This window comes from Macaca mulatta, chromosome 20 (genome assembly GCF_049350105.2).
Source record: "Macaca mulatta isolate MMU2019108-1 chromosome 20, T2T-MMU8v2.0, whole genome shotgun sequence".
In the NCBI taxonomy this organism is placed as follows: Eukaryota; Metazoa; Chordata; class Mammalia; order Primates; family Cercopithecidae; genus Macaca; species Macaca mulatta.
The window spans coordinates 3,219,163-3,232,376 of NC_133425.1; the positions used below are offsets into that span (position 1 = coordinate 3,219,163).

The 13,214-nt window shown below is 62.8% G+C and overlaps 1 protein-coding gene and 1 long non-coding RNA gene across 12 annotated transcripts; one reads left to right on the forward strand and one right to left on the reverse strand.

The window, feature by feature from the left end:
- The first annotated feature begins 881 nt into the window (after nt 1–881).
- Nucleotides 882–2,659, forward strand: LOC144337840 (uncharacterized). Its single transcript, XR_013411438.1, has 2 exons — nt 882–2,130; nt 2,412–2,659. It is a non-coding gene; the product is annotated as an uncharacterized LOC144337840 (long non-coding RNA).
- Nucleotides 887–13,146, reverse strand: ZNF598 (zinc finger protein 598, E3 ubiquitin ligase). Of its 11 annotated transcripts, none has more exons than XM_077985108.1 (13): nt 12,868–13,146; nt 6,778–6,890; nt 6,142–6,271; nt 5,675–5,886; nt 5,360–5,577; nt 4,762–4,870; nt 4,177–4,364; nt 3,619–3,691; nt 3,222–3,474; nt 2,717–2,921; nt 2,182–2,341; nt 1,918–2,068; nt 887–1,828 (listed from the first exon to the last, which is right to left on the reverse strand). In XM_077985108.1, exons 1-13 carry the CDS (start codon nt 13,087–13,089, stop codon nt 1,475–1,477), a joined length of 2,388 nt encoding a protein of 795 aa, XP_077841234.1. In that variant the 5' UTR covers nt 13,090–13,146; the 3' UTR covers nt 887–1,474. The 11 variants fall into 11 exon arrangements, with proteins under 11 accessions (XP_077841234.1, XP_077841233.1, XP_077841232.1 ...); XM_077985107.1 differs by having other exon boundaries at nt 4,753–4,870; XM_077985106.1 differs by having other exon boundaries at nt 4,753–4,870; nt 5,360–5,607.
- Nucleotides 13,147–13,214: the final 68 nt, after the last annotated feature.

Consider the following 13,214-nt stretch of genomic DNA (forward strand, 5'->3'; position numbering starts at 1 on the left):
AAAAAAGTCATTTTTTGCCAAACACAGTGGCTCATTCCTGTAACCTAGCACTTTGGGAGGCCGAGGCAGGAGGATTGCTTGAGCCCAGGAGGTCAAGGCCAGCCTTGGCCACATAGCAAGACCCCTTCTCTACAAAAAATATTAGCTGGGCATGGTGGTGCACACCTGTAGTTCCAGCTCCTCAGGAGGCTGAGGTGGGAGGATCACCTGAGTCTCAGGAGGTCAAGACTGCAGTGAGCTGAGATCACACCACTGCACTCCAGCCTGAGAGCCAGACCCAGAAAGAGAAGTTCTTTCCAATAACCTTAAGGAAACGGCCCATTTCCCAGACTGCTCTATTTTCCTGTGGGACTGGTCTTGCTTAGGAACCTGTGATCCCCTGCAAAGTGGGCATCAGTTGTGAGGCACCTCTGGTGCAGGGGGAATGCAGGTGGCCTCCACCAGCCTCTCATGTTCTCGCCGGCTCCAGCATGGCCATCACTCAGAAGACACACTGGAGCTCCGTCCAAGTCCTCAGCTTCACAGGGGGCAATGCCAATGCTGCCACATGGCTCCCACCCAGCCCCTCTGGAGGCCACTCACTGGCCCTTCATCACATGGTAGCCCCTTTCTGCTTAGAGAAATATCCCCACTTTCTCTGATCTAAGAATATATTCTTAGGCTTACTTGAATGTGGCTGTGTTTAGAGCTTTTTTCCTACTTATATGTGCTGGAAGCAGAAAGAAGTGGTTACCGTATATGTCTGGTCTCCCTCCAAAAACCCTAGATCCAGATAATAATGCTCATATTATTTTGCTGCAGTATTTCAGATGTCCCCTCCACTCTGTTTTTAAATTTGGGTTCAGGGTGTACTCAGAAGACAGACAAGCTCAGAACACCAGCTATGTGTGGTATTGCAAAATAAATTTATTTGAAGATAAACTGTCTTATAAAAGGTCAGAGGCAATTTAAGATCCCAGATTCAGCTTTAGCTTGTCTCATAAAAAGATTCAACTTCAAGTAGCACAATTTCTTGTCTGCTTTTAATCCTGAATATTCTTGAAGCACGAAACAGCCAACTGTTTACACAACACACACCTGTGACATCTGACTCTGGCACCTGTGGAGCCGCAGCTTTCAGCTCTGAGGCCGCAGGGGCGGCAGCCCTCAGCTTTGGGAGGGCCCAGATCAGGCCACTGTGACCTCTGGCTTTGCCAGCAACAACAGGTCCCAGCATCCCAGCCCTTCCCTCCCCTGGCGCCTCCCAAAAGCACAAGAATGCAAACCGAGACTGGCCCACCACTGGGGCAGGGGTGGACTCCCACCTGAGTGTGCCAGCAGGGCGGGTGGACCATCCTGGTGACTTCCTGGTGGGCCTGGCCAACCAAGAGGCCAGGTGGCCTCACTGGGCCTTACCTGGCTGCCCGGCAGCCCGGAGAGGAAGGAAGGAGGAAGGGCGCTCATGGTGCGATGGCTCTGGCCATGCTGGCGGGAGCTACGTGATGATCCTGGCGATGGCTTGCAGGGAGGGGAAGTCGTCGTCCCGGGCAGCATGCAGCGCCTGGTGGCTGCTGGCGTCGCCGTGTGCGAGCACCTGCTGGCAGGTGGGGCACACACGGCAGTCCAGGCCCGCCTGCTGGGTGGTGACCTGCCACGCGCTCTTCTTGTTCTTCTTGGACTTGGTGCCGAGAGGCTTCTCGCGGTTGCAGAAGTCCGTGTGTGCAGACAGGAGCTCCTGCTGCTTGGCTGTGTCGGGCAGTAGGACCAGCAGCTCGTTAAAGACCTTCTGGAAATTCTCCCCCAGCAGGTCCCGGCAACTCTTGTAATACTGGGCTGCGGAGATCAGGCCCTGCCGCCGGAGAGTCAGACTCAGTCATTCCCTCCGGCCTGGGCCCTGGATGAAGACGGGTTGGCCACCCCGCCCCGGGCCCGCCTGACCTGTCTGAACTCCCCTGAGTGGCTCTTGAACTCGCTGAAGCGGGCCTCGTCGCTCTGCAGGAAGTCCCTGATGGACTGGATGAGCTGCAGGTTCCTCTCCCGGAAGTTCTCGGGGACTAGGTAGGCCTGCAGAGCCGGCGGCGGCCTGGGTCTAGGAGTCAGAAGGTTAAGAGAAGGTGGAGGCTTCAGCCTTTAGAATGGCCCAAGGGAAAGGTACCCTTCCTCCAGCCCCCGGTGGACGCCAGGCAGCCCACCCACACTTACGGTTTTGTGGTGGTGGTGGTGGCGGTGGGGCTGGGAACGCAGGCCGGGTGGGGGCTAGGCAGAAGGCCAGAGAAGCCTGGGGGCGGCTTGCTGACGGGGGGCACCAGGCCCGGCGGGGGTGGGGGAGGTGTGCCCTTCAGGAGCACCACAGCGCTGAAGCCTGAGGGGTGGCAGGACAAGACCCAGAGGGGACCCTCGCTGACCGCGGGCTGCCTGGCCTCCAGGGCCAGCTTCTGTCCACAGCCACCCCTTCCCCGCAGAGCAGGCGCAGGGCCAGCACCCACACTCATGCTTCCGGTGTGGCAGGTCCAGCCTACATAAGCTCATGCACCCTCAGCCCCGGGAGGCACCATGAGGGCCGGTCTCAAGAGAGACAAGGGACACAGGGCAGTTAAGGGGAGGCTGGAGGTCATGTGGGTGGCCAACAGCAGCGCACAGGGGTCCCCACCACTCAGCTGTAGACTGTGCCTGTGGCTCCAGCCTGACCCCGGCCCCTCCCAACACCCAGGGAGCAGGCCTGAGCCTGCACACGTACCTGGGGGCGGTGGCATCCGGGGTGGACAGGGGCCGCCAAGCGCTGGGAAGTCCTCCTGTGGCGTGGGGCAGGGGAAGGACCCCAGGGGCCTTGGGAGCCCTGGGGGTTCCTTGGGGGCACTCCGAGCTGGGGCCGGGCCCTCTGTGTGTCCATTAACGACGACAGCAACTGGTCCCTCGGCTCTGCTGGCCGGAGCTTCCGGGGCCTGCATAGGCCCAGGGGGACAGCTAGCGGGCAGGGGCTGTGGCAGTGTGGTGCCAGGCTTCTCTGAGCCCACTTTCTTCTTCTTGCCAACTTTAGAGGGCTGGATGGAGACTGGCCCCAGTGGGGAGGAGATGGAGCCCGTGGGGCGTGTGCTTAGAAGCTCCTGAGCGGCCGGACTGCCACCCTCCTCCTCCTGTGTGAGGGGCGGGCCGCCCTTCCTGCCGCCCCTGCTCCCCTTCCCAGCCTTTCTGGTGGGCTGGCCGCTTCCGGTAGCCTGCGCTGAGGGTGGGGGCTGTGCTACCTTCTTGCCGCTGCTGCTGCTGTTCCAGGCAGAGACGAGGCTGGTGGGGGTGGTGCCAGGCTTGGGCACCGAGGACACCAGGGCAGGGAAATCCTCCTCCTGGAAGGCACTCCTGCCCCTGGCAGGGATGGCGTACGGCAGCGCCAACCCCACAGGGCCCGGGATTGCTGCAGTGGAGCAGCAGGAGGAAGTGGAGGCAGAGAGGCTGGGGAAGTCTTCGTCCTTGAGCTTAGGGCTGGGTGGTGGGAGGGTGCTGGGCGCAGGGAAGCAGAACTGGTCAACAGCCATCAGGCCCCGTGGCTCCACACCTGCCCTCCCGGCACCCACCTGTGGCCGCCCGCACCCGCCCACCCTGCACCATTCACCCCTGGGCACCCACACCCTCACCCTCACACACCATGGGGTGGCTGGGCCCGTCACCGGGAAGGCCTCTTGGCTTACAGGACCATTTGTCGAGGTTTCCTTAGGGCCTGTGAGGAACACAAGGCCCCCAGGTCAGGTCAGGGTGTGGGGACAGAGTGAAGGGTGCTCTTCACCTCCCATGTGAAGGCCCGCAGCGTCCCAGGCACCATGCCGGTCAAGAGCTGGCCACTAGGCTGGGCGCGGTGGCTCACGCCTGTAATCCCAGCACTTTGGGAGGCTGAGCCCAGGTCAGAAATTTGAGACCAGCCTGGCCAACACGATGAAACCCCATCTCTACTAAAAATAGAAAAATTAGCCAGGTGTGGGGGCACGGGCCTGTAGTCCCAGCTACTCAGGAGGCTGAGGCAGGAGAATCGCTTGAACCCGGGAGGCAGAGGTTGCAGTGAGCCGGGATCATGCCACCGCACTCCAGCCTAGGGGACAGAGTGAGACTCTTGTCTCAAAACAAAACACAACAAAACAAAAACAAAAACAAAGCTGGCCACTGGCCTCCTGGCCTGGGCAGAGCTGCCACCAGGTAGGGCTAACTCACCTGGGCCTTCACCCTGAGTCCGGGGTGGGCGCCGGGGGCCACGGGGCTCCTCAGGACCCCGCACCGCTGCCTCCTCCTTCTTGGGCCGGCCTCCTTCCTCCCGGTCCTCACTTCTGCGTGCCTCCTCCTGCTGCTGTGCAGCCACGGAAGCCCGGACAGCAGCTGCTACTTCTCGGTCCTCTTCCTCCCTGGGACAAGGAGGCCCGCCTTCAGGCTGAGCACAGCCCGAGACCAATGCCTCAGGCAGGCAGAGTCCTGGGCCCAGTGTGTAGGGCAGTTATCTGGGGTCTGATGTTTCTGCCCTGCAGGGCCGCCAGGCCAGTGTTTCCTCGTACAGCTGCGGTGGCCGCCCAATTGATACAGGCCCCTTTCACCCACCCCAACCCCGGGATCTGTGGCTGTGGCTAGAACTGGAAGAGGAAGAAACTTCTGCTCACCAAAGACACTGAACAGACCCTGCTGCCACTCAGAACCCCAGAAACTCTGGCCACAATGCCTGACCCCACCCCTACTCCCAGCTTGGCCACTGGCCACGGTCATCACAGGAGAATGTCAGCAGCACGGAAGGCCCCCCACCTTTTGTACCTCCAGCTTCCTCGGCGGCTCTGCTGGGCTCCGCGAGTGCCGGCCCGGGCCACTCGGCCCTGGCGGCTGTACCTGTCCACCTCCTCGTAGTCTTCGCCACCGACGACCCCTGCGGCCAGCAGACAGCCTGTCACTTCCCAGGACCCCAGGACGACAATAGGAGGGACAGGCCTGCTGTCAAGGCCACACCCGGCCAATGCTCAGGCCTGGACAGCAATAAGCCTTCCTACCCACAGTGCACATGAGCCCAGGATGGCACAGGAGCCTTGCAGGATCCACGCCAGCCACGGGCCTCTACGACCTGGGTGCCAAGCCACAGGAGCAGTGGGAAGGGAGAGGAGGGTCCCCAAGCCCCAGGTGGGATCTGCACACAGCAGATGTTCAGTAAAAGCCTCCTGGTCCAGGGAAGGGCCCCGGGCGCCCAGGGCAGCAGATCCGAGACCCTGAGGCAGCAAGTGCTCCTGGCACACGAGGGGTGCTCAGGCACTGCAGCTCGGCCAGAGGCCACCTCCTGCACCCACAGCTCGTCTGAGGCTCCAGAGCAGGGCACGGTCATGGGGCCCCGCCCGGGGGGCGTCCAGGCCAGGCGCCTGCTCACCCTCGTTCCGGCGCGAGTGTCGTGGCGCGTAGCTGAACTGTAGGTCGATCTGGCGGTTCTGGCGCGCCTCGGCTCGGCTGCGGCTGTGGCAGGCCGTCCTGTGGGCCTTGAGGTCGATCTCGGTGCGGAAGGCGTGGGTGAACTGCTCTGTGCTGCAGCGGCCCTCCTCACACAGGAAGTGCTTCTCCCGGAAGTGCTCGCGCAGGTAGGCATAGTCGCTGGCAGAAGATGGGGTGTCGGTAGGAGGGCTGCAGCCCGGCTAGCCCCACGCCCTGGGGGAGGGAGGGTCATCTGTCTGTCTGCCGCCCGGCCCACCTGTAGTAGTCCTGGGCCCCGTCCGAGTCGCAGAAGTGGCAGAAGTAGTGGTCGCGGCGCAGGTGCTTAAGCAGCTCGTCATTGTCCAGGTAGCGCTCGTCGCAGAACTTGCAGAGCGGGTGCCCGCGGTGCGACGTGTCATCGGGGTCCCCCTGCATGCGATGCCGGGCCAGGTCCTTGCGCGAGTACCACTTGCGTTCGTATGTGAAGATCTGCAAGGCACAGGGGGCTGGGCACAGGCTGGGGGACCCCAGGCCTCCTGCCTCTTCCCACAGGCCAGCGGCGGAGCAGCAAGGGGCAGGAGAGGGCCCCGCCAGCCACCGGAAGCCTCCCTGCCACGTACAGCCTGACCCTCGGGGACCATCCAGGGCCAGAAGCAGCAAGTGGACAAGCCCCTCCCAGCCGTGTGACCGCATCCCCAGCACCACCCACCGCCTAGGCTCTCTCCGGGGTCTCTGGGGGCACACCTGGAGGTGCTGGAGGCACAGCCGGCAGCAGAAGAGCTCATGCTGCCTCCGCATGTGCTGCTCCAGGTCCCCGAAGAGGCTGAAAGGCGGCAGCTCGGGGCACCGCGGGCACTCGTGCTGCAGCAGCTGCCTAGGAAGACACCGAGAGCCGCCCACGGCCCCAGAACATTCAGTGTCACCGCCGGGAGTGGGGCCACTCACCAGGCCCCAGGCCCGTGACCCAGGCCAGATGCAAGGCCACGGGTTGGGTGAAGCCTGCACACGGCCTGGGTCAGAAGCCTGGCTCTAGCCCTGAGCCCAGGAGCTGCCCCTCCCCTGAGAGACCAGCCCTGGGACAGCTGTGCCCTTTACTGAATTTTCAGGCCACAGGCCTGGCTCACACAAGCTCGCGTGCCCCTCAAGAAGCCCCTGAGGCAGGTGCTGCACCAGCTGGGCATGCCTTTCCCCAGCGCACCCACCAGCTCTACCCCCAGGAGGGCCTGGTAAGCATCCCCAGTCACAGGATGGGAAGCCAGGCACCTGGCCCCAGCATTGGTGCACCATGTGGCCCCCGAAGTGCCTCCGGTTGTGAGGAGAGTGGGACGTGAAGGGCCACAGTCACAGGGAAGCCAGGACCCAGGAAGGCGCTCTGCTTACCTGTACAATGCGTACACCTTTCCATCTGCAAAGTAGATATCGTATTTCTTCTCATGCTGCAGCTGGTGGATGGGGATGGTGGCAAAGGCAGGAAGCTTCTTCCCAAAGACCACCTAGAGCCAAAAACCAGAGGGATAGTGAACAGAACTGGGATGGGACCCCCACCTGGAATACAACCGAGCCTCAGAGGCAAGGGAGCCCTCACGGCCCCGCTGAGTAGGAGTGAGGCATAAATGGTTCTCCTAGGAGGCCCCGGTAGGCAGCGGCCCCTGGCACCCTGACCTAGGCCTCCCCTCCTTACCCCAACCCGCTTGCCTAGGGCCGGGGACAGAGGACAGAGACGCAACACCCGGCCTCTCCACCAGGGGGCGGCCAGGCCAGTCCCAAAGCGGCGACGCCCCACCGGCCAGGGCCCTCACCCAGCAACTCCACCCTGCTGGGAACTGAGCAGCTGTCGCTCTCGCTGCTGCGCTTTCAGGGACAGAGAAGAAACATGTTCCAAGCAGCTACTAAGGGAATACCAATGGCGGCCAGCCGGGCATACATCAGGTGACAAGGCCCTGTCCGGCGTCCCCACCCCCACGTTTCCATGGTGCCGCCACGGCCCAAGGCTCAAGCCAGCCACCTCAGCTCCAAGCAGAGTCAGCAGGCGCTGCAGAGCCTCTGCGTGGCCCCCTTCCCAGGGGTCTCTGGCACCTGTAAAGCTGGCTGCCAAAGGACCTGCCCTCTGCCCTGTGCCTCCACAGACGACCCTGGCATCCCCGCTCAGGTCAGCACCCCTGCTCTCCACGCTCTACTGGCTAGGACCCTTGCTGCCCCCACGCCTGCGGAGATTGGTGCCACCCACCCCTTGAGTTGGTCAAGCCCCCTTCTGGCTCCATCGCCGTCCCAAGCCTGCCACTGGTCACTTGCCTCGGCTCAAGCCCTCAGAGCAGCTCAAGGCCTCATGGGCACATCCACAGCAGGAGGACGTCCTCACCTTGGCAAGAGTCACGCCAAGGTCATGTTATGTTTAGCCTTAGCCAAAGAGGATGTCAGACCGGAACGGCCGTGAAGTTGGGAAACCTGAGGCTTGGCAGGAGAGCCAGTCCCACACGTACTCGGGCGGTCCTGGGGTGGTCTGTGTCCCCCAGAGCAGGTGATTAAACCTGGCTCCCCAGGAGGGTCAGGATCACCAGGAGAGCTCAGCCTGCACTTCCGCCAGGACAGGCCGCTGCACTGTGCCCCACTGACAGGAGCTGGCTCCACGAGGGAGGGGTGGGCAGCGCAGGCTGCACGAGCAGCAGCCCACACCTTTCCTCCCCTCGTCACGTCAGGCAAGGCTGGGCAGGATGAACTTGGCCCCCTCTGCATCCCCGTCACCTGCTGGACTCAGATGGGCACTTCATCACAGCTGCCTCCCACGATGACTTCAGATGGGAGACGCGGCCCCACCCAGAGCCCCATTACAAAGGCTGCCAGTCACTGCGGGCCACACCACCCTGACCTGTCCCCTGGCTCTCCTCCTCCTGAGCAGCCCCTCTGCACACCCCAAACACAGGGAAAGGCCCTGGGCCTTGTGTGACCTCTTTCCACAGCAGTTGCCCTCAGGGCAGCTGGCACCCAGCCCTGCCTTCCAGCCTGACCCTCACGGGCACACTCTGTGGAGCCACTCAGAGTGCTGCTGGGACCAAGAGCGCGAGCCTCCTCAGGCAGCTGAGGACCGGGATTCCCGGAACCACACAGGACCACGCCCCCACCACAGCTCCCGAAGCTGCAGCGGCAGGCGGGCGAGGAAGCCAGTGTCTGCCTGTGAGGCGGCCAGGTGAGCAGCCTGTGAGGGAAGCCCGTGAGGCTGCCAAAAAGCATTCAAGCCCATCAGACTCCGAGAAACGACTTCCTTCCTCCGAGGAAACCCATGCCAGGGGCGTCCCCAGCCCCACCTCCCCACTTTGGCACCCCTCCTTTCAGCCGCGCGCTCTCATCAACCTGGGTGGTGACTCCTCAGGCTGCAGGCACAGGGGCATCCGAGGCACCCTAACATGCAGCCGGCCTCCACTCGGGCGTCCCGAGTGCCACCAAGTGCGGGCACAGGGCCAGGCCCCGCTGAGGAGCACATAGACTCCTCTATCCTTGCCGCCTGGAGGCACCCACGCTCCATGCGATGCTAGTACATCCTAAGTCGTGAGGAACCTATGTGGGATGGCACTGGTGGGGCGGGCGGACTCGGTCAAGGCAGCCTTTCTGAGGCCAGGGAGCAGCTCGGGGCGGAGGAGCTGCAGGGAGCTGGGTAGAGGCAGGGCCGGATGGGTCCCGGGTGCACTGACAGCACCCAGATGAAGGATCCAGGGTGGGCTGGAACAGGAGGGCCACATGCCCCATGTGGGGTCTAGACGGGTGTCCATCTGCCCAGCAGCTGGGGCAGGTGCTCCGAGCACCAGAGGCAGCAAGACCCAGGGTATTCGTCCCTCCTGAACAGCCAGCTGGCAGGGGTAACCCAGGCGGGGCACCTGAGCGGAGCAACGAGACAAGAGAAAGGATGCACTGGGTGGGCTCATGAAGAGGAAGAGGCTTGGGAAAGAACAATGTCTGCGAGCAAGGTGGGCCCAAGGCCGCGTTTACTAGAGCAGGAGGGCATGCAGGTTTGGGGCCACAGGGCCGGAGCAGGGAAATACCACCTGCTGGTGGGGGCCTGAGGCTGCCCATCCTCAGACAGGCAGGGAGACCAGGCCTGGCCGCCCAGACCTCAGGAGCGGGCAATGGGACAGCAGCGCAGCCTGGCATGGCCAGCATCACCCTCCCTGAGGGTGAGGAGGGGGCTGGATGAGGCTGCGCCCCACAGCATAGTGGACAGGCTGGAGTCAGGCACGGTTAACCGAGGAGCCAACTAGCCTGGTGGTACTCCAGCACGGCCAGGCTGGGAGTAGGGGATGTAGGGGACACGGAGGCCAGGGGAAGATGGCTGTGGATAGGGGACTTGGGGGCCTGGGGGAGATGCCTGGGGTGGGACTTGGGGGCCGTTGGGAGATGGCTGTGGTGGGATGTGGGGGGCTGCGGTGGGATGTGGGGGGCCGGGGAGAGATGGCTGGGGCTACAGAGGGAGACAAGACATCTAGGTCACCCCGACAGGAGAGGGTCACGTGTCTGAAGACAGAAGTACAGAACCCACGGGGAGAGGCTTGGGGATGGGCTATGCAGCAAATGATCGGGGAAAGGGCGCTCTACGTGAGCCCTGGAGACGGCCAGGCCAGGCCCCAAGGAGAGTGAGAGGTAGAGGGGGGACCTGCCTAGGAACAGGAGGCCCCCAGGACCCCCTACAGGGACAGGTGTCTGCCTGGGGCCTTGCAGCTCCACACTCCCCAGCATGCCATGGGCACACAAAAGGGCAGCGGTGAGGGCCTGCCCACACGTGCGGAGGGGGACCCTGTGGATGGCTCCCAGCGCCATCTAGAGAGCCTAGACCTCCACGGAGCCCGGATGGGGACACCAGCAGGGAGCATCTTACAGACAGGGCCAGGGTCACGGAGGACGGGATGGGGGGAACGATAGGAATAGGAAAGCATGACCCGAGCCAGCAGGCCACCCTCCTGACCTGGGACCTTGGGTAACTGTGGGCTGGCCGTCTGTGCCCCCTCCCATTGCCTGCCTGTGAGGTGAGGGTGGGCTGCCCTGGGGGGCCCACAGCCTCATCAGGACTCCCGCAGTAACACCAGGGACCAGAGCAAGCTGGCGAGCAAGACGCAAACAGCAGGAATCAGCCCTTGAGAAAGACACGGCCAGAAAAGAGGCCCAGAACGTGGGGCTCCACCACCCCAGGGACTCTGTCAGCCAAGGCTGAGACCAGCGCCCCTGCCTCCCACCGAGGGGAGCCTGGCTCGGCTTCCACCCCAGCACCTGCCAGGGGTCGGGCCCATCTGGCTCCTCGCCTGAGCAGCAGCTGTAGCCTCTGCAGGGAAGGTCTGGGTCCAGGTGTGTGGAACTAACAAGCACATGGAGGCAGCCGATTCCATACAGCATCCTGGACCCTTTCCTCCCAATTTTTGCAAAGCCTTAGTCCCATAAGGGAGGCCAAGACAACGCCAGGGTTCAGGAGTTGAGGGCTGCAGAGGGAATTCCTGAGCACACATGGGACACAGAATATACTCAGGAGGTGGTGCCGAACTCAGTAAGGGGAAAAGGAGGCTAGAGTGAGGCAGCAAGTTCAAGATGGGAAGGAAACAGGACGAATGCAAAGGAGGGGAGAGCAGCAAACACCAGACTTCCCAGGACCCCTCCTTCAGCCCAGTAAGGCGGGGCAGGCCCTAGAAGCAGCTGGCTGGGGGCACCCAGTGCCAAGCCGCACCCCGGCTGACAGCTCACGGCCACAGCCCCTGGCCACAGAGTTCCTGGAGGGTGTGGGGCTACAAGGAATGAGAGCAGGCAGAGGCTGCCGGAGTAAGCACACGCAGATGTTCACTCATGTCTTGCATCAGACCTGCAGCCTGGACCGGAACCTCACGTGCCAAGAACTCCTTAGCGTCTTCTTTCCAGAAGGAAGCTACAGGTGTGCCAGGAAGCCTGGCTGTTGGAGAGTGAGGTCATAGTACGAAGGACTGGCTGGCAAGGCAGGCTCTGGCAAAGCCAGGAAGCGCCCTGAGGAAGCCATGGGCCAAGGTTCTCCGTGACTGTTCCGGCACCCCAGATCTCCCCGGGGTCTGGGTCAGCCTCCTTCTGTCACATGACAGACTGACAGCATCTCCAAATGTCTTTTTCCAAAAACGGCACAGGATAGATGCTCACAAATTGCTCAGAGAATTTCAGCGTCTCTTCAGCTCCTTTGATGTAAAGGTCTACTTATAAAAAACAAAGAAAAGGAAAAAAAGAAAGAACCTATCCTTCGGCCGGGCGCGGTGGCTCAAGCCTGTAATCCCAGCACTTTGGGAGGCCGAGACGGGCGGATCATGAGGTCAGGAGATCGAGACCATCCTGGCTAATACGGTGAAACCCCGTCTCTACTAAAAAAAAAAAATACAAAAAACTAGCCGGGCGAAGTGGCGGGTGCCTGTAGTCCCAGCTACTCGGGAGGCTGAGGCAGGAGAATGGCGTGAACCCAAGAGGAGGAGCTTGCAGTGAGCTGAGATCCGGCCACTGCACTCCAGACTGGGTGACAGAGCGAGACTCCGTCTCAAAAAAAAAAAAAAAAAGAAAGAACCTATCCTTCAATACTGTTCTGCATCACTTCTGAGAAGAGGAAAGTTAGATTCCTGACAGATGCCACCAGCTGAATGAAGTCTTCTCTGAACAAACCGGGGGAATTTCACAATGCTGGAAGCAAACAAATCTCTAAGCTCAGCAAACCAAGGGGCTCCAGCCAGGTGCCCACAGTCAGCAGCTGGCAGTGCAGTGAGGGTGGAGGAACGCTGCATGGTACCCTCTGACCCCTCCAGGACTTCCAAGTCTGTACAGTCAAAAATGTCTCCCATTCACTGTGGAGATGAGCGCCAAAGGGGGCGGCGGCGAGGAGGACGAAAACTTCCTAACACTTTTCTACCTTCCCGCCAAGAACCGGGAGGGGGCCTTCCCCTCTGGTGGGCAGGTGTCCTTCCGAGGCTAGTGTCACCTCCACTCCACAGAGGAAAACGTCAGTCTCGGAAGGAGTTTGCTCAGGGTCACCCAATGGGGGCCCTGAAACACAGCTGGGCTGAGAATGCCCAGAGTTTGACGCCCTGCTTCCAGGACGGGTGGCCTCCGGAGGGTCCCCCTTGCCTTGTTTCCTCCATCCGAATGGAGGCCCCTGGGAAATCAACTCCCGAAGACGAGCAGATCACCGAGTTCTCCATCTCATCAGGCCCCTTCCTGAGGCCCGACAGGAACCCCCAGGACACGGGGTAAGCCCCCAGGCTGTCCCCACAGGGCTTGCCCACTCCTCCAACCCGCTCGGCAGCCTCCGGCCTCCCAGCCCCAACGCCCCGCCGTCCTCCGCACGGCCGGGACCCCGCCCTGGGTGGCCCCACCAGGCCTCTCTCGGAAGCCGGCGCCGCCGGGCCCACGGCCGGACCTCAGTAAGGCAAAGTCCCCTTCCCGCTGCCGGGAGCCCCGCCACCCCCCGGTCGCGCCCCCGGCGCCCCGCACCTGGCGCAGCTCCTCGCGGCACACGGCGCAGTAGCGCTGCTCGCACAGCACCCGCATCTTGGTGGAGCAGCGGTAGCACACCGGGTGGTCGCAGCGGCCTAGCGCCGTGGCCTCCAGGTCTCCGCAGCATAGCACGCAGCTCCCGCCGCCCCGCTCAGGAGCCGCCACCGCAGCCGCCTCCAGGGCCGCGCGCCGCCCCTCGGCGACCCCCGCAGCAGCCATGGTCCGGGCTCCGGACCTCTCTCGGCCGGCGCGGCGCCGCGCGGCCTGGCTCCCGGCGGGCCCGCCCCTTCCGGGCCAACGTCACCGCCCCGCCCAGCAACGGGCCCGCCCGGCGGAAGTGTGCG

What these genes read in the sequence shown, in the direction of transcription:
- ZNF598 (XM_077985102.1), bottom strand. Translation starts at nt 13,089, where the DNA reads ATGGCTGCTGCGGGGGTCGCCGAGGGGCGGCGCGCGGCCCTGGAGGCG. An exon ending in GACTCAGGGTGAAGGCCCAG is followed by an intron (nt 3,692 to 4,176) that starts GTGAGTTAGCCC and finishes TGTTCCTCACAG; the next exon opens with GCCCTAAGGAAACCTCGACA. An exon ending in ACCACCACCACCACAAAACC is followed by an intron (nt 2,069 to 2,181) that starts GTAAGTGTGGGT and finishes TCTGACTCCTAG; the next exon opens with ACCCAGGCCGCCGCCGGCTC.